We start from the raw sequence: 25,190 nt of genomic DNA on the forward strand, positions 1-25,190 counted from the left end.
ACAAACATGCACTCTACGTAAGTAATGTATAAATTTTTATGTGTTTTGTAGTTGTGTTGTGGTTTCCGATGTGATGGCGAGGCCCCGCTCGTCTGACCTTCGCACGGCGTCTGGTCGGGCTTTAGTATTACCAAAGCGACAATACCTGCCCACTTTGGTGAAAATTTGACCATGCATTCTCAAGAAAAAATATGAAAATGTACAATCTAGGCCCCAATTTGGACACCGCAGGCTCCAAGGGGGGGGGGGGGGGGCACACCTGGATCTGCCACTGACAAACATGGAACGACAGGGTACAGTCATCAATGTACTTACTCATAATATCAATTTAGCTTATCAACTTCCAGAGAAGATCTAGATTAACGAGCCCGTGATTGGTATAGTGCCATGATTGGTACATACAGCCTAGTATTCTTTGACACACCGAGGCCAATGAATAATTCATAGCTTTGTCTTGAGTTGCATATCATGTTTGAAAGATGCAGCCTGTTTCCTCTTAAAATTCACAGTCAACAGGGCAGAAAAGACCAGTATCATGGCAGTAAATTAAGCTTCAAAAAAAGCTTTTGATCTTCTTGACCTCAAGCCAAACTAGATTTCAAGCTGGAAATTAGCAGGCGATCCTCATTTTGGACCACTATTTACCAGTTGTTGCGCACTGAATGGTGAATAGTCATATCTTTTGTGCAAGTGAAGTAAGGTGGTTGTGATGTTCAGTCAACAGCAGCCAGATTACAAATGACTAGCGAGCTCACAGAGATATTTACATAATACTGTCAGCCTTGCCTCCAGACAGCACTGTGCCATGATTGGTATAGGTACAGCTATACGATTCCCATGGGTGATAATGTTGGCCCCGCGCAAATGAATGAAGAACTTGTTCACTGCACAAACAAATCATGTGCGTGTACCAATCATACCTTGGAACATACCTTGGAAGTGGGCGTAAAGTTAAACACAACTTAGGCCAAAAAAAAAAATTGTTGCATTGGCGTAACCCGCCCGACCCTAAAAATTCTGCCGACCCCATGTTTCTTTATTATTTCTTTTTTGCTATCGATATCAAATATCTTGTTGATTGCGATCGCGATCGCACAAACCCGGAAGTGGAAACGGCTCTGGGGATATCGGATGTACGAGGGAGAGATCTAGCGCCTCGCATAAGCCTTCCTTGATCAGTACGTCATCTGTTTCCAACACGGACACGTACTCTAACAAGATTTATTCAGTGTATACGTAGCATTCAGACTGCGATGTATTGTGCAGTTTTGCCATAGGTTTCTTGTGTGGAGAACTTACACGAATCTGTATATGTGGGACTGTAATAGAGATCGCCGTGTGCGATGAAAAGATTGTACATATGGGTCAATTTGCATCTATCTTATCTAAGTCAAAATAGTAAAATATGAAGTGAAAACATTCAGGATAGGGATTTCAACATCTTTAAATTCTGTGAAGGGGTATAATTCCAGTAATATCGGCCTCATAAATGATTTGTAGAATAGATGAACACAGCACATTCGGTGCAGCAGTTGTAACTGTTTACTGAGCTGAGCACGAGTTTTACACGTAAAATGCAGGTAGCAAAAAAAAAAAAAAAAAAAAAAATCCGCCCGACCGACCCTATTTGAAAATCTCATGTTACGCCAATGCAACAATTTTTTTTTTTTTGGCCTTATTTGCCCCTCGGTGTCGTCATTACATGACATTAATACTGTATACGCTATATATTTCGCGTGGGTTTTATTTTCGCGAATTTCGCGAGTCGGGAGCTATTCACGAAATTAACAACACGCGAAAATAATACCTTCCAAAATATATCCCTTGCCTTGATGATACGAACATTTCAGTACTAGTATACCATGTCACGGCTTACCGAACAGATCATACTGGCTAAGCTTGTTTACGTACATAGCACGTCCATGTCTAACTGCTAACTACTAGTAGTATACACAGCCCAGTCGCTGTAAGTAAGGAGGTATGAGCTCCTTGCTGTAAGTAGCATTCGCACAGCACAGCGTATTAACAGCGTCTGGGGTGGTCGGGCTAGTCCACGTCTACTTACGAATACTGTAGAGCCAATCCATTATCGCAACCACTCGTACCACTCGTCAGAAATCTAGCGCGATGGACGTAACCACTTCAAAAATGTTGAATTCTAACTTACTAGTTCGCAGAGTTTGGTAAGTTTTTTTCATGCAGTGTATAACTAGTATCATTCTTATTTGCTAGTAAGTTGAAAATTCACACTTTCTTTGCCACTTCATATTTTCTCTGGTCCCCCAATCGCGAATTTAACCACTCGCGAAAATGTGTGACAGCGGCAATGCGCGAAAATTTATGTACGCGAAAATTATAGCCTATACAGTAACCTGTGCTGTGCATTTGGTAGCAAGGGAAAATGGGGTGCTCCAGTTTGACGATTTTCATTCTTTCTTTTTTCACCTTTTCATCTTTGGAGCTGTGAATTAATTTGGAGAAATTGAGGATAAACGTGAACAAGTATTGCAGGTTGGACTTACATGAGGACTGGATGGGCTGTAATTCATGTTGATCTCGGAAGATTGTATGTATAATATTCACATGTACCATGCTAACTATACACAACCCAGTCGCTGTATATAAATAACGACAGGGCTGTACCGGAACGGCTCACAACACAAAGAGAGCTAAGCGATCGCTTTACGATTGCTTTGAGTTTTGATACTTCACATCATTTTTTGTCACCTCAAACTCATTAAATGTAATCTTCATTGATGACACTACATAGCTATGTTATCGATATTGACATACACATTTCACAACTTACCGAAAATTAAGATTATATGCAGCATGTGCGAACGGTACATCTGATAATCAGGAGTTCACGCGATCGGGTCGACCGTGCTGCTACCAAAGAGCGCACGCACGCAGTAGATCGCTGCACTTCCAGCCACACACACGCACGCATAATTTGCATTTGCTGAGTGGTCAATGCACTATTTTGAATTTTGCAACGATGAACTTTGACAGTCGGGGATTGCGCTAGAAAGTGCCATTCTTTTTTTTCAATGGACTTATCGTGAGGGCTCTCTATGGAATTATGTACCTTCTGTAATACTGTATAAGCATGCACTTTACGTGAGTAATGTACAAATGTCTATACGTAATGTAGACGCTATAAACTATAAGTTTTGTAGTTGTGTTGTGGTTCCCCACTTTGATGGGGACGCCCCATCTATATATCTGTCTGATGCTGTGCTTCGCACAGCGTCTGGTCGGGCTAGTACCATGCATGTTGTCCATATCTGTTGTACATTGACGTGGCATAAATGTACTCTGTACACAGCTACTGAATGTGTACAACATTGTAGCATAACCATGAAGCTAGCTCCATACCTGTAATGTACAATGCGTAGACTTAAAACAAATGAATAATGTTGATAGAAGTTGTTCACTGGAAGTGATACTGATACTGTTAATAATGTATGTTGTTAAATTTATAAATTTATTGCACAATCAACAGTTTCCATATGTGACCCGCGACAACGGTTTCAGGCAAAAGTCGCACGAGCAAATTCCCTCCTAGGCGAGGTACAAAGATTTCGACCATTATTTTTGTCGATTTTGTTTTTTAAGAGAAATAGAATCTTTGATATGTTTTCTACACCTACACTAAATTTCATGGCATAAGACTCAGTTTTTCCTGTCGAAAATGGAATTTTAAACACCCTATATCGGATCGCTCTCGTCAGTTTTGATCGCCGTGCCAATATGCCCAGTGTTGCTATGGCATGTCGTCTCGCGTTCGATTGGCTAGTGCGTCGCACACATTTACATAGTTCGGCTTTCGTTTCGGGGATGTTTTGTCCACGCATGCATGCATTGTTGTTACCACAATAGATATGTTCGCTCTACTAGTACAGTGCATGCTCTTCGTTTCGCTTTTTATCCAAGCTTTTCTACCGCTTTGTTCGACAACGGAAGTGAAATAAAAAGTGAACAGCAGCCCTATCTTCCAACGTGAAAGCAGATACATGGGGAACATGGTTTGAACGCATTAGAGTCGCAAATCGCCACACAAATCGTGCAACATGTGATTGGAAATTCACATGTCAATTGCAGCAAAATGGCATTATTGTGTCAAAAGAAAACTTACAATATTCTTTAAACTATGTGTTCGTAGCAAATATGACAGCAAGTTGACTCAAAGGACAGCAGAGAGGAAGAAAGGAGCAGTCATAAATGACCAATATTCAATAACAGACATCAAGATCGTACTAAACTAAGAAGTTGTGTTTGTTTATTTTTTTTTATAACACCATCATTCAATGCAACACATGCACGGCTTAAAAAACAAAACAACAATAAGCGTGACCCTTGCCATCTTAAGCAACTTTTCTGCCTTCGAAAGAGTCCCCAATTATGAAAAAAAAAAAACACAATGAAAACGCGATTTGTAAAGATGTGGATACGAATGCGCCACCCGTTCCCGTTACGTTTACACACGGGCATGGCGTGTGGATGCCACTGGATAATGCAAGCACCATACACATAAACGAAAGCAGGCTTGGCAGTATTTGCAATCAACGTATCCGTCATCTTGAAAGACGTACTGGTAAACAAAACTGAGCGAAACGCATTGTTCGGCCGAGTTCCGAGGAAGGTGCCCGGGAAATTTGACTCTCTCAGTGAGCCAATCAGAAGGCGCTGTGGTTGCTAGAAGCGAAGCTTAATCTCGATTGGCACCATCGTACGGATGGGTGATTCTCACCTTGCATCGCCGCTCGGACATTGTCTTTGATCAAGAGGTGAATCTTCAAAGCCCGTTTTCTCGCAATTTTGTCAGGCTAACATTTACAAATTGAAAAGTGCATTATATTTCACTTTATATGCCCACTTAAGGTACCAGAGGATACAAGTGCTTTATACCAATAATGCAAAGCTTAGGAAATGGGCAATGTGATTCAATGAAAAAAAAAATCAATTTTCAAAATTCCTGACTTTTGCCTGAAACCGTTGACGTTGTCGTCGGTCACATATTGACACATACATTTGTAATAGGGTGTCGGATCGTGCCCTTCCTACCTTCGGACCATTGAGCGCCCTATCTCACAACACGCAACTCCCATAGGACGCCGTGCAAACGCGAGGTGCGCCGATTTTGGCAAGCGATTTTGAGCCGGATTTCGCCTTTATTGAGTTTTCCACAGTCGATGCCGACCTCAAATCCTAACAAATTTGGTATCATATGAAAGAAGGAGTTTGTCTCCATCATGTATTAGAGCGCTGGTACATGAATCTGCCAATAAATACAGTACATTGTAGGTGTAAATGTCGTTAGAAACACGTTTATCCCCATATCTCAGCATCTACTTCGGTACTTGCTCCAGCGTGTAGCATGTGAGTAGTTTAGGATATGCTGAATCCGATGGTGTGGTTAGTTTTTCGCTAGCTCCACGTCTTCGACTGTGGATTTTGCCTTGAAAGCACCCCTTGCAATAATTTTTCGGCTGCAGCGTACGTTCAAGGTGTGGCTTCGTATGCAAGGATCCATGGTAACTTTCGCGCATTTGGGGTCATGCATATTTAAATTCAACACGCAACGCAGCCACATGGCGTTCGCGGCGCGAAGCTGATTGCATGTGCATGATGTGTGTATGTAGGACGCCTGTGTGTGTGTGTATGTGTGTGTGTGTGTGTGTGTGTACCATACGTATGTAATACATACGACCGCGTCTGTTGCAGTGCTACTCCTCGCTATCGCTGCACAGCCAGGCCATGCCAGGCAGCGCAGCAGCAGGAACATGCCAGCTACGCAGGCATGCATGTAGGGCACACGCTGTCGACAGCTAGCTTGTGTTGCTACAGCGCTACCCCGGTCGACAGCATGATTGTGCAACGCACGATGTTTGATACACACTGATTCCACAGTTTACAAAATGAACAATGCTAAGTGCCACGTGCCTTCGTGTAGACTCAATACATACAACCACAGTCACAAACAAAACACTATTGACAACATTGACTCTCGCTTATCTCAGACAGCCGATGTGGCAGTTATCGCAAACCAATGTAAGCATACGTAGGCGTAGAGCCACAGCTCGATCGTAAATGAGCTGTCAATTCCTTCCCAGGCCTACGCGTGGAAGACACGATTGAACGGGGAACTGTGAGTACGATCGAGTAGACCTATTACGAATACCGATATTTGTTACTGAACTTCAAATCGAGGTTTTTTTTTTTTTTTTTTTCAAAAGATTACTATAGCCTGTAGGCTCTTATATACTTTTAGGGATGGTGGTAATTTGGCATCATTTTCACGCAAGAAGCTGCTGGATGACATGCTTCCTGTACAGCGCTGGCATCACATGCATGGTCACGGTGCGTGCATGCGTGTAGCGATCGCTGCTAATGTACTGATACTGCCGCGCGATTGCGAGGCTAGCTGCCCGAGTTAGCACTGCGCGGCTAGCTGGCGCATATATTCTCGCACGCCGAGAAGAGCATGCTTTCGCGCTAGCTTTTCATCGCGATGATTGGGGGTTATGTGGGTCTGTATGTAGTGTAAACAACTGCGCTGTGTGGCACGGTAAGGGTAGCGAGCACATACAAATGTGTACACACACACACACACACATACACATACTCATGATACTATACACAAACACCACATGCGGTGTGACGACATTGTGGGGGAGTGGCTTCAGCACTTGTTACGCGTATTTTCTAACCGCTGTACGCTCATTATCCGATTGCTTGAGATCCACACGCGAATGCAACTTTCCGGCGTAATGATTTGGACACATTTTGGAGCGTTCTCGGAGAAAAATGGGGTAATATTGCTGTGATTTGAAAGTTAAATTTCTCGAGATAGAAACATCGTTTCGTCATGAAATTTGAAATGTGTCTTAATGATGTAATCCTCTTTCATATAAAATACCGTAGTTGTGGGTAAACTCGGCCCCCGGCGCGCGCATTATAGATAGTTGTAACGTGCGCGCTGGGGGCCGAGTTTACCCGCTATGCCGAGTTTACCCATAACTACGGTAGTTCACAATTCGTTTTTCAGAGAATTTCAAGTTACAAAAATGCTTCAGACACCCTATTTGTAATGTTCCAAAAGATACACTCAAGAATTTTAGAACTAGAAATCTGATCTCTAACGTTACGATAGCAGGAAAACCGTTGTTAAAGTGTAACGTTAGACCCTATTAGTTAAGCGTATCTACCAAACCAAACATGGGCCCCGTCTAGCCTTCAAATCAATCACAAGTCCCCAAATCAATCGCAACTTGCATTGCAGCTCACAAGAAACTTGTGATTGATTTCTATCACAAGTCTTTATAAGACAGGCCCATGAATGGGCACGTTAGACTACGTGGTTTGCCCTAACTAACTAGGCCTAGATCTATACACAGCCCAGTCGCTGTACTATAAATACTAAACAGCCGTGCTTAGCACGCGCGCAGGGCGTCTGGTCGGGCTAGGTTTGCCCGAAAACACAATATTGAACTCGCGGGACTACAGGAATATAGGAATTGGCTTCTAACGTTAGAATCTATGTACAAATATCTAGGCCTAGATCTAGACTCACTGCCAAGTGCAATGTGCAGCGCCAACCAAGGTTCACACACGATATATCGCTATATTTATGTTGTAAGCTGACAGTCAATTATGAAAACACAACAAAGCAATAAACAGAAACACATAGGAACAGGAATGTGAGGTAACTTGCCAAGAGTCGCCACCAAACACAGCCATGATTCTCTCTACATACAGCAGGCAGCAGTTCGTAAACGTACCCCCACGGCCACCGTACCAAAGAGTATCTAGAAGCTGTCTCTTTGGTACCCACCGTACCATAACATAGAGGGTAGAGGCGCACCAAAAGAGATCTCTTTGAGGCGCACGCAGTGCAGTGCGCCAAGAGGGTCTACTCTCGCGATTTTACACGTAAACAGGTGTAGTTGGCCATACATATGGAGCCCAACGGCGGCCATTTTAGGAAGCAAACCGCTGGATTATCGCGAGCGTATAATACGTGACCTATAGGAGTAAATTCTGCTTTAATTTTCTCCATGTTAAAGGGTGTGTACAGTCCTGATCGAGGTGAGGTGAGCTTTTAACGTTTTGCGAGAAATTCAGAAACCACTCTATGAAATGTCAAAGAGCATGCAATTCTAAGGCGTATCAAAAGTTTATTTGATGAAAATCGGTTTTGAAATGGCTGAGATATCCAAAAACAAGGTGAAACAAAGAGATCCTAATAAAAGGCGTGGCCTGTAGTCTTTTATTATTATCACTGTTTTGGATATCTCGGCCATTTGAAAACCAATTTTCATCAAATAAACGTTGAATCCTTCTTAAAATTACATGATCTTTCATATTTCATAAGAGGTTTCTCACTTTATGAATAGGAATGTTCAAAACATAAATCCCCACCTCAACCAGTACTGTACATTCGCTTTAAGGGGGCAAACAAGGGTATAGCATTGCTTAAGACTTCAAAATTCCATTTAGAATCATCATTTATGCCTAAAAATAAAAAAAAAGAAGAAATGCCTATTATTTTCGAATCTGTAGTCCCTGAAAGTTCGAGCTGTAGACACTACTGAAGCGGTCTTCTCTCTCCATCCCTCCATCCCTCCCTCCCTCTCTTTCTCTCTTTTGATCTTGCTCTTTTGGCCTTATATCACACCTTGGGGGTGGGGGGGGGGACGTATAACCCCTGGAATTTTTCCGGGGATCATCCCCCTTTGTTTTTTAATTTAGTATTCTTATTTTCTTTTCTTTTTTTTTAACACTATTCATAGCGATTGTATCTGCAATGCGAACATCTTCAAAAGATTACAAATTTTTGATTGAAAATTCTCAAATATTCCACCAAAGGTGTGCATCACATCATTGAATTGGAAAAAAAAATCATAGGCTCCCGTCCCGGCCCCTTCGGTCCACCTCTCATAAACTTACACATTGAAGACGCGCATATATGTATGTCGATCCTGGATAAAGAGGTCACGAGTATTTACGAATTTAGCCTTTCACATTTTCCCTACATTTCATCCTTTTTCTTGACAATTGCAAATATTCCACCAAAGTGTGCACCAAATCGTCAAGTCTGAGAATACAAAAGCTCCCTCGTGTGGAATGGAGACCTCCTCTAAGTCCCCCCCCCCCCCTTCCCCCCGCGGGGCCCCATGCAGGCCAGTCGACCTCCATGTAGAGTGCACCGTGAAGACCGACAACTTCAGTCAAGAGGTGACAGACCACGATTCAGCCAATCGCATTGTCCCAGAATATTTTATCTTCGATTATGAATATTTTGAATATCATTCTATCAAAGTGCAGACAACGATTCAGCCAATCGCATTGTCCCAGAATATCATCTTCGATTATGAATATTTTGAATATCATTCCATCAAAGTGGGCGCTAAGATTGTTGAATTTCTACATGAAAAATCCAAAAGATCCGACGGGATGGAGGGGCATTGGGGTATATAGACAAGTCCTCAGATCAGACCTGGAGGTATTAAAATTTGCGGCCACTGTCAGAAGAGAGACGATCTGACATGATTGTGTATTGCGGCCAAGAAAGGCGATTAATGTACGTTGACACCCCCCCCCCCCCCCCACACACACACACACAATATGACCACTTTACTCAGTAATATTATAGGGCAAGAATAATCAACATTGCTGATTACCTAATTTTGTTGTAATCAGCAAGAGACGTTGTTTTTTAGACGGGGATCAATGTGAAAATGTATAGGTGACGGCGACAATATCCCAACTGTAATAAGATAATGATAATACTAAGGAGATGAATGTTGATAATAATACACTTTAATTTCATTTTAATTCATTTCAATTCATTTACTTCAGGACGGCATGATTCAGCCAAAAGGGCCGTTCTGCCCATGTCCGCGCATTATATTAAACAATAAATACTAGATCCGTTTGGTTCTTGTTAATTCAAATTCGAATTCAAATTCATTTTTTTTTCATTTTTTCAACAGAATGTACCAAAGAAATGTGAAATTTTACATGCGTGTCGTTGAAAATATACACAGCGACCCAAGGATAACATGTTCACGTCTATAATGATCAGTACAAAAAAAAAAAGAGACATATAATTCATAAATTTAAAAGTGCCAACACAGTGAAAAGCTCACAAAGTGTATCAAGAGGTGTTGATAACCCGATCCAAGGTACCCTTCCACCACCAAAAAAGTAGATAAACAATAACGTAAAGATAACCCCCAAAAGAAGAAATAGGCCTAGTGTTCTGCAGCTTTTTTTAATGACTGTATAGAAATGATTTTATTGACCGCCTACAATGATTTCTGTTGGTTGTTTTATGGAGAATCATTGTATATTAGCCTACATCGTTAACCAGGAGAAGAGCTGAGAGAGAGAGAGGGTGGGGGGGGGGGGGGGAGGGCTCTGTGGATGAAGCTGTGAGCAATCTCATGCATATCACACAACATGGTTTAAACTCACTATCATTAGGCCTAAGTCATTAGCTCGAATTTTGAGGGACTACGGATTGGATAATGAAGGGAATTTCTGCATTTATATTTCGTTCTTTGGAGGGAATGATACTTGTAAATGTCGTGATGAGGACCGAAATACTTCTTTTACCCTGTATGCTAGACTGCACGCTTTGAAGTCATGTTCTACACCGCTCTGATAGTTGCAAGGCGAAGTTCGGAGACGAAGAACGCATTTCACCTTTCGTTGAATTACAAGCTTTATTCCCCCGTAAAATTTTAAATGAAATACTCGAATTGATTAAGAGTAGTTTAGGAAAGAATTCAATATTATAAACATGTATTTCTCGTTTCTTCGTAATGCGCAAATCGAAATGAAATGAAAATTAGGCCCTCTTAAAAACGTAATATTTTTCTCTAATGCGCACATTTCCGCATGTTAGTTTTCCATCCTTTAATCTGGGATATTTTGATCTTTCAAATAAAGTACTCCGCTAAAGAGTGCACCAGCGTGCTTTTAAACTATTTGCTGTTAAAATTGTCAGTTTTACACTGCATTTTGATTCGCTGCTCCAATTCAAGGTACACAAATTCATTGTTGCCATCACATTGAAAGAGAGAGAGCGAAATGCAGTAAGGGCAAGTATTTCTAGATGTGAGAGCGCTAGTCCCGATTATTGATGCTCTCTTTTGTCAAAGCACCATGATTTTCACCTGTAGTGAAGCGCATAACTTCTCGGCGGTGTCGCGCATCCTTCAAAGAAGAGCAGGAGTTGTCTCTCCTTTTCTTACACCTCCCTGGTTTGACACTGACATGTGACTGAAGAAATTCAATCATGTAACCAAATTCATATCCCGATCGCTTTAGATCGTAGCATCAGCCGGGCCATGGATCTAATATACAAGGACATTAACAACGTATTGTTAATTAATTCATGCATCTGTACATCTTATAAGCGCCACAAAGACATTTTAACATGTTTCACTGCTTTGATCCCATCATCGTCACCGCCAGCAAGCCGGGAGAAAAACAAGACGGAGATTCGAGAAATCTAAAACTATATGCACAGAAGAAAATAACTCACAAAAATCAAGTAAAGTGAATGTGCAGTTGTGGTTTATGTTAGGAAATCATGCCTCAAACAATTTCGCTTGAGAGAAGCAGGCAGTTTTTAAAAGAAAGCTAACATTTTGGCAGAATGATTGTCATTTGTGATCTCAATATTTCACTTTTGCGCAGCTTATTCCAGAGCAAAAAGGGATGGTATATGGTAGAGAACATGTATATCTTGCCATTAGCCAATAAATGCGTGTGCAAAAATGTGCCAATCAGCAATTACCCATCTTTTGACACAGAATTTGTCATGTTCTCAGGTTTTGCTGCTCATCGTCATCTTTATTTATTCAAAGACATTTCCGTCTGAAAAAAGCACATCAGTGAAATGAGGGAAACGATTCTTTTGTTAGTGACGATACATGATCACACAATCGTTATTGTCCAGACACCTTAATGTACTCATTATGATGTACACAATCAGGTGGCTGTGGTGATGATGGGTTCCGATGATGCTCTGATCGTACCTCTGTTGTAGCGAGGTCGTGATTAGCGTACGAATATCGCAATAATATGATCCGTTTGATCGCAGGAGCAGCGCGATTCGTTGGCCTGGTCCTGGGAGTGACAACAACTTGACAGAGTCGTAAGACTGCTATAATCCTGGCACGCGCAGGCTGAGCGTGAAGAACCCTATTGTAATTGCCTTTCAGGCCAAAAATGGAGTTGGAGGGCGATTGTGCTACCATTTTTTTTCACAGATCGCCATGGTCGCCATGATAGCATAGACTAGTGAGATGGGGGTTGGGTGGTGCACCACATATTCTTTCTTGGGTATGGGCCCTGAAAAGGGCTCACCCATCTCGACGTTTTGGCAAGCATGTTCCTGCCGTTTTCAAGTTTCTCTTGAAGCCTTCTACCATCCAACGTTCTATACCGCCACGGAGTAGCCTTCAAAGATTTCATCGAGATGGGGATTGCTACGACATTGACAATACTTATATAAATAATTATGTATCTCTTCAACTGATTTTCATACATTTTATTTTTGTACACTGTACGTGAAATAAAAGATGGTTTACAGAAAAAAAAAACCTATCATAGTAAAAACCAAACCAAAACAATTCACTAGACTGTGTAACATGGGATTGTGCTTGGAGCGGCCTGAAATTAGAATTATGTTAAATTGCCATGAAAAGTGTGTCACCTTAATAATAATCAACAACCAATAGTGGTGCCTCATCAGCTGACAAGCAAAAATAAAGTTATAATAATAATAATTTCAAAAAAATTGTCACTTTTTTTTTGCTACAATTTATGGTGCCCGATCGGCTGACAAGCAAAAAAAGCAACAACAACAAAACAACAACAACAACAAAAATAAAATTGAATTGTTGTTCCCAATCGTATTATGGTTCCCAATTGCATTGTGGTGCCCAATCGTCCGTGGTGCCCGATGAGCTATTCATGATGCCCAATCGGCTGAAAAGCTAAAAAAAAAAAAAAAAAAAAAAAAAAAAAAAAAAAGGCCTCAAATTCTATACTCCCAGCTACGTGGCGCTCAATCGGCAAAACAAAACCGTAAAACACATTTTCACGACTTTTTATTGTCAATTTCGTCAATATTTATTAAGTCAGTTCACAAACTAACAAACCAACAAAAAAAAAGGTACTGTATACAGTACACAGACCTCGATCCTGGAGATTTTCTTTCTGTAATTACTATGCCAGAATTATACTAAGAAAAGCCAAATTATGCCTAGCATAATGCTAGATACTGAAACGTCTAAAATTATGCTGGAAAGCGTAACAACTCTGGCAACCTTGGTTCTGCGAGCGGCAGACGTATCTTATGCGAAGCTATCTAAGTTGTGATTGGTCAGAGTCCTTCTTTCCGCCGATGGCCATCCAATCAGCTAGGATGTTAAGTATGTATAGTATTAAGGTCATTGATGACTTCAAATCCCGGCTGAAGTCGTCGTTGTTGTTGTTGCTGATTTGCTGTAAGTTTTAGATGTGTTTTGATGCCTTTGTCAAAGACATACGCCACAATAATTGTTGAAACGTTTACAATCTGTTAATGTTTCCCAGAACGAAACTGAAATGGGGGAAGAAAACAAACAAGCATACATACAAACAAACAAACAAACACCCGGGTTCTGTGACCGATGCGTGTCGGTGCGTGGTGTCAACTCGACTCTAACATAACTCGACCCTGTTCAAACGACCAGAATCCTTTTCTAGTTTCCCTGGATTTGTTAATGGTACGTTCCCACTGCCGATCAGATCAACTCGATCAATCCCGATCAAGCTTTTTTGGCCTGGTCGGGCTCGCTCGGCATTGGTATTCGGGGTCGATCTACCTTGATCGGCATCGCTCCTGCTTCCTTCACGATAATTTTGGACATGTCCAAAATATTCGAGTAGGAAGCCCGAACACCAACAGCTCGGGTAGTGATCGAGAAGAGATCGAGCTGATCGGGAATCGGTCGTATAGAAATCTAGTGTGGTCGGGACCGATTTTTCCCCGAGCTCAGTTCCCGATCATCTCGAGTTATACTCGAATGCTACACGATTGATTTTAGATCATCTCGATCCAGGATTCATCAGTTTCATGAATAACTCGACCGCTACACGACCGATACAGGACTGCTGTCGATTGATACTCGACTAAACTCGATCATGCTTCGACCGGCACTCGATCAAATACCGAGCACTTTTTGACAGTGCTTGCACAGCAGGTGCAGACGTACTTTCTTAACACTCATTTATTGTTCATGAAAAATATATGCAGTCCTTGGTCACGTTAAAAAGTTAAATGTCGTCAGTATCTTCAGCCACTCCTGGCCCACTGAAGAAAAGAAAAGGGCCACGAAGAGAGAAAAGACAACAAATCCTAAACAGACATGGCAGAATTAGACTTTCCAGACAAAAATTTCAGAAGAAAGAAAGGAAACACGACTGAAACTGAGAAAAATTCGGTATTCTGGCAATATGACTGTAACGTGAGAAGAAATTATTTACTTTAGTTATAAACTGAGAACTGTTTCTTGAATTCTTTTGCTAGCTTGTCTGTTTCAAAGTTAAAGTTGATTACGTTGATATAAAATCTTTTTCTTACGCTGACGTGTTAAAACAGTAGTTGTAACTTAGATTCATAAATGCTCAGTGACTTACTTTACTTTTATTTACGTAGATATTACACTTTTGCTTCGCTTAATAATGTTATTTTTTATTGAGAGTTGTATGTACATTGCTTAAAGTCCACCTTGATATCGATTGGCTGGGATGAGTTGACAAAAAAAATAAACAACCAAGATTTTCATCATTTTTGCTAATATAAAATGTTATACTGTTTTAATTTTCATAATAATGTACTCTGTTCCACATATCAGCACACTTCATGAATTTAGAAATTAATGTGATACATGCATTTTCTTTTACACACTCTTGGGCTTATACTTTATCAATGAATACATACATATTTTTCATTCACGTTTTCATTCTTAAATAATGAGAACAACAATGACAAAGATAACACGACTCAATAGGGTTGCAGAACAGTCATTTTTTTAACTCTATATAATGGTGCATTTATGGGCATATAGGCCTATGTTTCATTTTAGACCAAATTAATTTCAGCCCACCTATATGTAATGCACTTACGAAGCGTGGCGGTGTAACATTTTTTTTTTTTTTTTTTTTTAATGAGACATCAAACTTTGATTTGCTGTTCTTCATATCCAATGCCAATATTGAATGTATAATACGAACGAACCTATTAAAATATGGTGTCCCGGCAGACAGAGTGCTACAAAATTGTCTCTTATTTAAAAAGATATGAGCGACTGAATGAAATCCTTACATTATTCAATAGGAAAAAACACCTCAAATTCTAATTGACACAATGATAATCAATCTTCGTGCAGGAGCTTTGATCTCCATAAAAATTTGTGATTTACAAAATCTGTAACTTTTGGGCACTGATATCCTACTTGACTGAGCGATAGTGAAGCCGTAAAAACTGATAACAAAATAACTACTGAAAACGGATAAAATGAATGAATGCAAGTGAATGCATTTTTGGGTACCTTTTTGAGTGGCTCACAAACAGAGTGATCAGTCTTTATCATCGTTTTTCAGGAAAAATGACTATAGAATCGAAACGCCTGCGCGAGAATTGATGATTGCGGTTTCAAAATAGGAAGTGTTCTTCTATCAACTATAGGTTTTGCTGGCCAATTTCGCACTTTTGTCAGTCCAGTTCCTAATTGCTGCATTCAATTTAGCAAAATATAGCACAGATGACATGTTCGGTAGTTCAATTTTATGATCTCTTCATTCAAATTCATTTTGGAGCATTCAAATTACCTTTAGCCTCATTCTAATTAACACTTTTTCAATTGAAATTCGTAAAACAAGCACCATTTCGTTATTCGTTCATTCAGTTTAGAATGATATAGTCACGTGATCACGGGCATGCTGCTCTCGTTCATTCAAATTCATTTTTGGCAATCAATTTAACATCTTTTGCAGTCAATTTAGCACGCATGTTTATGGTCTGGCTCTTTCTTTATTTTTTTTAATGTATAGTTATTGTTTTCCAAGCGTCATTACATTTCATATTTTCGTACTCATTTTAGACATTTTGGCAACATTTTTTTTTTCTTTAATGTGCTTAGTGACTCTTCAAGTCCGAAGATAATGCAATATGTGCATGGCCACAACTTATCTCGCCGTTGAGCGCTTTATTCCGTGTGTCGGCCAGTTCTAGGAAGTCAAGGTTATGATCATCAAATATTCCTATAATTCTTTTTCTGTCCCCTTGAGAAAATTGTAATACGTGTGTATCTAACTTGTGCCGTCATGACTGGAAGAAGATGAAGTTAAACTATATAACAGTGTTGGTACATGTAGGCCTAAAATGGCATGTATGAAAGAAAAGGGGCGTTACAGAACAGCAGACTCGAGTAATGATCAAAAATACGATACTTTTACTGCTTAACAGTGCGTGGATGACACAATAAGTCACATACAAATACGCGTTTAAATGTTATCAACTTTTCAAAAAAGAAAAACATGACATTAATTTGATTGAACATGTTAGGAATTTGACTGCCCATATGCGAAATTAAATGACTGAAGTACCCCTTTCGCCAGTGCTGGCGATTTTGAATGACTGGAGAGCACGTGCCAATTTGAGCTAATTTGAATGCCCGTTTTACGAATTCGAAAGGCACATATGCAAATCTCATGGATCGGAATGCTAATTGAACGAGCAACTTGCAATTTTGAATGACAGAATGTGCAGTGACGAGGATTTCGCTAAATTGAATGAACCTTTTATCAAATGGACTGACAAAAGTGCGAAATTGGCCGGGAAAACCTATACCAAAGATAATCATTTCTTTCGTTCATTCATGCTTTTGCAATTAATAGTCAGTTTTATAGCACTCTTTTGGGCCATGCCGTATTCAAGTGTAAATACTGAATTGTATATAACCAAACGAATAACTGTAACCAATTCTTCTTTCACTCGATCACTGTACGAACCTGCCGACCCGTTCGATGCAAGATCTTACACAGATCGTGTCATGTCGAGCTGGTCTAAGAAGTCTAGTAGAAATCGAGTATTGACCGTGTAGCGATCGTGTATTGATTGTGTGTAGGTTGGGATGTTCGAGTAGAGAGCTATGTGGTTGTCGAGGAGAGATTCTGGAGATGTCGAGAATGGTCGGGTGTGGATCGTACAAGATCGAATAGCGGTCGGGAAGGGATCGTGTTGAAGGACGATCGAGCATTCGGTCGGGATTGCTCTGGTAAAAATAGGTCATCGGGATTGATCTCGCTTGATCGAGTTGATCTGATCGGCAGTGGGAACGGGGTATAACTTAAATACACACATATCCATTTCTAATCAAACTGCCTTGTGTTGCTATAAAACCATTATATTCATGCATTCGAGAAGAAACAGAGGCATGACAATTTCTTTTTACAAGTGAGTGATGACAGCACTCACGCCTGACGGGTCAGTTCGCCTTATACATTACCTTCCCTTGCTTTATTTATTGAACGATAGTACAAAAGAATGTTGTTTATCAATCAAGCGGCTTTACATGTGCTTTGCTCCTACTTCTGATGCAATTGCTATTATTGTTTTTCTTATATTCCTGCAAAGGCTTGATAGGCCTTCTAAATACATGTAATGCCAATGCGGTGTTGTATAGCCTACACAATCACTTGGTTTGGAGTTCATGCAGGTAAAAACGCCAAAAACTACATTTCTATCACTTCTTTTCACTTTGAACAATCCGTAGTGAATAGAATTGAACCAAAACAAAACAAAAAGGTTTGAATGTCTACAACAAACACCAGCACAAACATACTTTTTTGGGTATGAGATGAAAAAAAAAATCAATACAAATAAAACTCAAAAACACTGAAAAGCAAATTGATTTTAATACCTATATATACTGCAATAATCTCTCTCTCTCTCTTCAACATCGATAATGACAGTAAATCATTTATAGTCAATCAAACTAGTCAACTATATCAAGAAATATTGAAAATGTGTCCCTTGAATCATGTCGGGTCATATAAATCATATTTCACTTATACTTAAGAAACTTATAGACCTACATACACAGAAAAACAAAACATTATACAAAGACAAAGAATTGCATTATACACAGACATTGTACAAAATAATGGCAATCTTACATTATACCAAGACAAAATGCAGTATACACAAACATTGTGCAAAATAATGTCAATCTTACATTGTGACTCTTTTGTTTAACCAAAGAAACGAAATCCGTTTTTTCTTTTTTTTTAACACACATAAACTATATTCTCGCAAAATGCCCGCCAAACGGGGACATGATAGTTTGCTCATGGCAACTGGGCATATTCCATTACTTGTTTCTCGAAAGAAAGAAAAAAATGAGATCATTTCCGAGCACACACACCCAGAAGCAGAAGCAATTAAATAGGGCCTAAAGAGGAAAACAACGACAACGATGTGACAATAACTCGCAGAGACGGCAAAATCAAGACAGAAAGAAAAATCACATCTCATCCTCAGCATGCATCATGAAATGCATTCCAACTGTTCCACACACACACACACACACACGACCCGGCCGAGCTGTCTAGGGTTGTGGCCGTCATATCCATGGTTGGGGTCCTTAGAGGTCGAATCGTCAAGCCAGCAATCACGCGTAGTGTACTCACTCGAATGACGTCGTCGATGGCTGTCGATGTCTCTCGCTCGATCTCTGTAGGATCGGACTGTACATCTTTTTCGGCACAGCTAGCTAGCTCCAGCTAGATAGCGCCGTGATGTGAAGCCGTACCCGGTACCCGTACCCATCTCTCGTACGTTTTGTGCGAGCGCGATTGAAATTCTAGTATAAGTAGATACCTAGTACCGTACCACCTACAACTGGATACGCTGTTCAATCTTGATCTAACGTTACTGTAATTAGTAAATTTACATGTAACGTTACAGTCTACTCCACTTTCTGTTCAGGGCAATCATATCTATCTACTAGTACAAGTAGAATCTACTAGTATTCTAAATCTGCCCGCCCGGCCCGTAGCCTAACTAAGTACAGTATGTATACATACATACTGTAGCCTATATGGTTCTCACTGGCTGGCTGTTCTCCTACTGTACAGTACACTGGTGTCGACGTTTGGATCCTGTCACGTATAAGACTCTAACCGTTGGCGTTAGGGTAGATCAGTTTTCACGTTATCTTCCGCCTTCGAGTCCAACTGTGTAATACTTCTATGACTACTCTAACACAGTTAGATCATCGGTACTAGCGAGAAACATATAGGAATATTCGACGACAGTTTAATAAGGGATGGATGACGACGAGCTGCCGACATTCTCTTCTCATATGGACGAGATAGAGTTTTGGAAGGACAAAGCGGATCAATTAAAAACAAGGTAAAGTTGAGGCCTCTAACGTTCAAGACATTGTATCATGTCATTTAGAAATTCTATATCTACTAACGTTAGCACGGTTAGTACTATGTAGTTTGATCATCTAACAATATTTTAGATTTTGGCTTTTAGACTTGATTGTGTAACAGAGTTCTATGGATCACTGAACTGAGGGTCTGGTCTGCGGTTTGTTAGAAATCTAGAAATAAAGATGGTTTTTAGACCCTAGAACTATTTCTACTAAATTCTAGATAAAGTTTACCTGACATAATCCCCTCCCCAGTATCTTCCAGATTGAAAACAACATGATTAATTTTCACCAAATTTGGCAGGTAGCACTCCTCCACTTAGCTAACTGTTTCGGGGTAACTGGTTAGACTCTATCTCTAGGCCTAACGTTATAAGGATCTCAAATTTGTTTGAATGGTCACCATGCTCCCCTTAGCAGCTGAGGGGCCCCAGGGGGCTCAAACCTCCCAGATTATGGAATATTCACAAATATTCTTCTCTAGAATCAGAAGTGATCGACCATCTGAAGTAGAGCTTTAAGTCTTTTTTTTTTTTTTTCAAAACTGCATACTGTAAAAGTGGAAATTTTCGCGGTGTTGAAATTTTCGCGCATTTTGCGCAACCAGAAACTAGCGCGAAAATAAAAACACGCAAATATTTTTGCTTGCCATACGTTCCTGTGCGTGATGTCTTGATTCCGCGGAATTAAAAACATGCGAAACTCTTCTGACCCGGCCTAGCGCGAAAAATTAGTCGCGAGAAAATATCCACTTTTACAGTAGTCAAACCAGTAATGCAGTATGATGGAATATGTAAATGGATGCCATGTCCCCAGCTCCCAAGTTAATTATGCAATGTTCTGAGGTAAGAGTGCAAGAATATGTGGAAGGTGAATTTGCAATATCTCTAGGCTGTGGACGTGGGCCAAGTGACGGAAAGACACTAAGGTTTTGATTTTTGTAGCACTTTCATGTGATATTATGTTGACTGTACATTGAAGTCGCAATTATGTTTGTCTCATGACATGAACCTATGTGCAATACCAATTACCATGTCTCCCCCTCCTAAAAAAAAATACAATTGGACTTCTTACAATATAGGATCTAACTTTTAAAATCATGAATCAAACAAAATGAAATTTCAGGGTATGGAGCTAAAACTTATCACACATTTAATATATCTACAGAAAACCTCATGCAATTAAAGCCCCTGTTCCACTAATACTATGCTGTTTTCTCAATTTTCTCAGATTGGGAAGGATCGGGTAAAACAGTTGATCTGGACACAGTGCGATGTTAGAATGCTCTAAGAACGCTGTACATGTATTTACAACTAACACGTGCTTGCTACGCTCTTACTACGATGATCAGGAATGAGAATTTACAATCTCTGCCACTGCAGATACGCTTTAGAATGATTTGATTACGCTGTCAGTGCGATGCTGCTGATGCTATCCGATCTATGCACGCTGTATTTACGCTCTGAACGATCTATACAACCTTATCACGCTGTTCCCCCGTCCGGAAAGCTGAAAAGTGCCCGATGTGCCCCAATGTACCCTGATTCAACTGTCGATCCTCGGTCAACTTTTACCATGCAGAACCAAAGAGATATACTGTGGACCTCGGAGAGGCTTCTCAACTCACGGTTCTTCTGTAGCAATTCATTATTGATCTTAACAAGGCTTTTTCTTGATGTCCTTGCTTTTACAGCCGTCTTCTTCCTGTTGTAGATGATTTCATATTCTTCAAAATTCTGCCATGTCCTCTTCTTCCTCCTCTGTTAGCATCACGTGCAGTCTCTCTTTCTTCGCGTTGTGGGTTGCTGGCTGCTTTCTTCTCTTCTTTGTTTTCATCTCTTCTTCTTCGCAAATTTTCGCTCCTTCTTCATATCTGCCTCGACAGGTGCAGCGACAACATCCTCCCCCTCCTCAACCGTAAATAGTGTTTTGTCGCTCGACCTCTGTGATCTTCTTCTCATTCTGGCAGACATTTTGGCTGCAAAATTTCCGGCGTATCGGTTGCGTCGCTTTTGGAGCGTTGAAAGCGGAAGACATGTAATTTAGTCTGGGAAAACATATGGACAGCGTAGCTAAAGCGGAAACAGTGTAACTAAAGTGGTAATGAAGCGTACTGAGAGCGTTGTAGGAATGGGCCTTGATTTTATACGAGAGTAAAGAACATAGTGAGAGGGGCGTTAAAGCGGGATGGTCGTGCTTTGATCAGGGAAGAGCGGCGCAACAGCGGGACCATGTTGGTGTCTAGTTCACTTCCTGTTCTTGTGCCAATGTTACTACACTCAGAAAGACCTTGTTACGCTCATCCCGAGGTGTTTACACTGTCCATATGCTCTCCCCGCTTGCCTTATGATTCAAAATAGGTCAGTTTTGATCGGGGAGATCAGGAAGAAATTTTGAACCGGTTCAAGGAATACTGTTGCTGCAATGCTTCCGATGCTTGTACGTTTTTGCCGATCTCTCCCAATCTTCTAGATCGGGATAGATCGGGGTCCAGATCGTGATAGTGGAACGGGGGCTTTACAGCACTGGTCACGGAGAAAAAGAGATCTTTGTAAAGAATGTTGAAAGACCCTTCCCTTTAGATTTTGTAAGGAGACACGTTTTCCATTGTGTTCACGCCATACATGTACAATGACAAAGTTCTTCATAGTGTTCTCGCACAAAAATATGTCTTGAAAAAGTGATTACTCGTTTCTTTTCATTTTCAAGTAAGGAAATGGAAGTATAAATTACACCAAGAAGGCAGATATCTCAGTTTTGCAGTCAGACTTCTGACTATGCACACATCCTGTGCATTTTTTAGGCATATGAAACATGGCACGACAGACGGTCCTTGTCCCAGCACTGACTTTGTCATGGATTCTTGCCTCAGGTTCGTTGATGTTCATGGGAGGCAAAAATCACATGGGATGATGTCGGAGGACTTCAACAATGGACTGGGTGTCCCCTTACAAACTTGGTGGGAAGGGACTTCTAACATGCTTTACAAAGATCCCTCTTTCCCCTTGACCATTGCAGGAAATCAAATGAGGTTTTCTGCAAGATGTGTAGTAAGTTCTGGCTTCATTCCCTGTAATTGCATTTTGTTTGATTCATTTTTTTAAAAAAGATATATTGTAAAAAGTCCAAATTTTGTGTTTTGGGGAGAATATACAGTCTGGACATAAGCTTGAGTTCATGTCATAAGACAAACATTTTGTGACTTTATTTCAGTTTGCAAGAAAGCCGTAAGGAAATTGTTATATTGTCGTGATATTAAGGCTCTTATCTATTGATAATCTCGTCCATTTGATGCTTTTTTGTAGTTTGGCAAGTCGAAGATAATGCATGCGTTATGGATATGGGACATTTCAGAGGCTTTTATGGCCTGAAAAATAGTGTAAATGGCCTTTGAATATATTGAACTTCATCATGGTGATTGATATTTAGGAGAAGAATAATCAAGTACAAAATGGAGAAAAATGACCTTCGCAATCATATTTTAGAAGAGAAAATGTGTGCCATTCATATATGACCAGAAATTTTTTTTTCTTCGAACATTTTTTTCAGCCTGAAAACTCTCTGAAAGTATTTTATTCTACAACTTGTGACTCGGTGTGATAAAAGTCACAACACTCAGACAGACATGACATGTTACGTATGGGACACTTTGTCCCGCATTTGTTTAGTGAGTGTGGAACCATGTTTATGGGTATTTTGTGTAATTATTAAAGTAAAATCAGTTGCAATTATTCAAATATAGATCCAGATTGCTGAGGAAACAATGTTCCCTAAATATTTACCATCATAATCATATGTAATCATATTTTATATTTTTATCCAACCTGAGTGTACATGCCTGGATTTTCATCAGGATTACTACTTAAAACATTGAATAATAAAGTGTTTACTTCCATTGATGAAGGGCAGTTTACCATTCAGTTTCAACAAAAAACATCTCGACACAAATATTAGTTTTAATAAATATGCAGTACCTGCTGCATGTAACTTAAGTAATCGAGTAGATATGATGTCTGTCTAGCAATCAGGAGGTTGTTGCTTCGAGTCACACCTCAGTATGTACATATTGTAATATGCCCATGATTTTTATCATGGCTACTGCTAAAACACTGAATAATTTCAGAGCAATTTGTTAATCACTTGCAATAAAAAAAAAAAAAAAAAACACACACACACACATTTTGGTAAACACTAATTTGAAACTTGTGACATTTCATTATCATCATATCGACAAGATAATGAATTGTTTGATTCATTTGATTTCAATTTGCTTACAAGTCTGGTCATAGTGTGGAAACACTGTTAGTCAACTTGACAGATATTGTGTTCAGAGAATTACTTGGCAACATCACTGCTCTTATCATGCTTAAGAATATGAGCTCAGCTTTTGACACAGTCAATCATGCTATTCTGATTCACAGATTGAGATATTTGGGCATCAAAGGAACTGTCCTTGATTGGTTTTATATCCTACTTAAATGTGAACGATCTCATTATGTCAGAATTGGTGATTCTACCTCGTGTAAAACTATGACAAAGTTTGGTGTACCTCAGGGTTCTGTTGGAGGCCCGCTGCTTTTTTCTCTGTATGCAACCAATTAGTAAAGTATTTCGCAAGTATTGCATTGGTTATCATTGTTATGCGGATGATCCTCTACAACTTTATTTGTCTTTTAAACCCTCTGTGTCTTCATTACTGCCCTTCGCTTGCAAAACTTGAAGCATGTTTGCAAGACCTGAAAATCTGGCTTACATCTCATGGCCTTAAACTAAATGATGATAAATCTGAGTTTTTGTGATTGGGTTCAAAGTATACAATGCATGGTAAGTAAAGTTGATTATCAATCATGACATCATTAGCACTTGCATTACTCGTCAAAAAAGCCCGTAATTTAGGTGTCATACAACATGTATTTGATAAGGAAATGTCATTTCAAAGTCATGTAACTCAAATTCAGCGGAATGTTCAATATCAGGGTCTGCGTAATTTAAGTTTCATAAGGAAATATTTGTCTAAATCTGCTGCTGAGATACTTATTCATGCTTTGATTTCTTCTCAGTTGGATTTTTTAATTCATTGTGTAATCTTCAAAAAACAGGATGTCGCAAAACTTCAACAGTTGCAAAATTCTGCTGCCAGATTGTTAACTTTTACTAATAAGTTTGATTCCATATCACCAGTTCTCTGTTCCTTACATTGGTTACCTGTAGAAAAAAGGATTATTTTCAAGATTCTGTTATTAGTTAGTCATTCAGATTCATACCTAAGTAATTCTGTTCAAAAATACAATCCGACACAAAGTCTTCATTTATCATCAGCTGCATTGTTACTCCAAACACCAAGAGTAAAGCATGGATGGGGTGATCATGCCTTCTCCGTTACGGGACCAAAATTGTGGAATCAGTTACATGTACCTACCGTATTCAGTTACGGGAACTGTCATCTACAGAGACATTCAAATCCAAACTTAGACTTATCTGTTCCTCTCACACTGAGGACTGTAATTGCTGTATGTCATTAATGCTCGGAACAATATTGTATGTTTAATTGGAATATGTTGTATTCTTTATTTGGAATAAAAATTTTCTTCTTTGTTGAACATGTATTTATATGGGTCTGTTCAAAAAGTTGGGGCCCAGGGTTTTTTGGGCACAGACTCAACAATAACATTTTGCCCAACA

General features: G+C 39.9%; 2 protein-coding genes across 2 annotated transcripts in view; one reads left to right on the forward strand and one right to left on the reverse strand.

The window, feature by feature from the left end:
- Positions 1-7,766, reverse strand: part of LOC140232023 (syntaxin-8-like) — a 142,150-nt gene extending 134,384 nt beyond the window's left edge. Inside the window, exon 1 of the mRNA XM_072312174.1 lies at positions 7,718-7,766. Coding sequence (XP_072168275.1) covers positions 7,718-7,743 — 26 coding nt within the window. The 5' untranslated portion in view covers positions 7,744-7,766. The remainder of the gene's footprint in view (positions 1-7,717) is intronic.
- Positions 7,767-19,240: 11,474 nt separating this feature from the next.
- The window catches only part of LOC140232380 (nuclear distribution protein nudE-like 1-A), a 225,960-nt gene continuing 220,010 nt past the window's right edge, over positions 19,241-25,190 (forward strand). Inside the window, exon 1 of the mRNA XM_072312507.1 lies at positions 19,241-19,483. Coding sequence (XP_072168608.1) covers positions 19,398-19,483 — 86 coding nt within the window. The 5' untranslated portion in view covers positions 19,241-19,397. The remainder of the gene's footprint in view (positions 19,484-25,190) is intronic.

The sequence above is a fragment of the Diadema setosum genome, chromosome 8, assembly GCF_964275005.1.
Source record: "Diadema setosum chromosome 8, eeDiaSeto1, whole genome shotgun sequence".
Taxonomy (NCBI): Eukaryota; Metazoa; Echinodermata; class Echinoidea; order Diadematoida; family Diadematidae; genus Diadema; species Diadema setosum.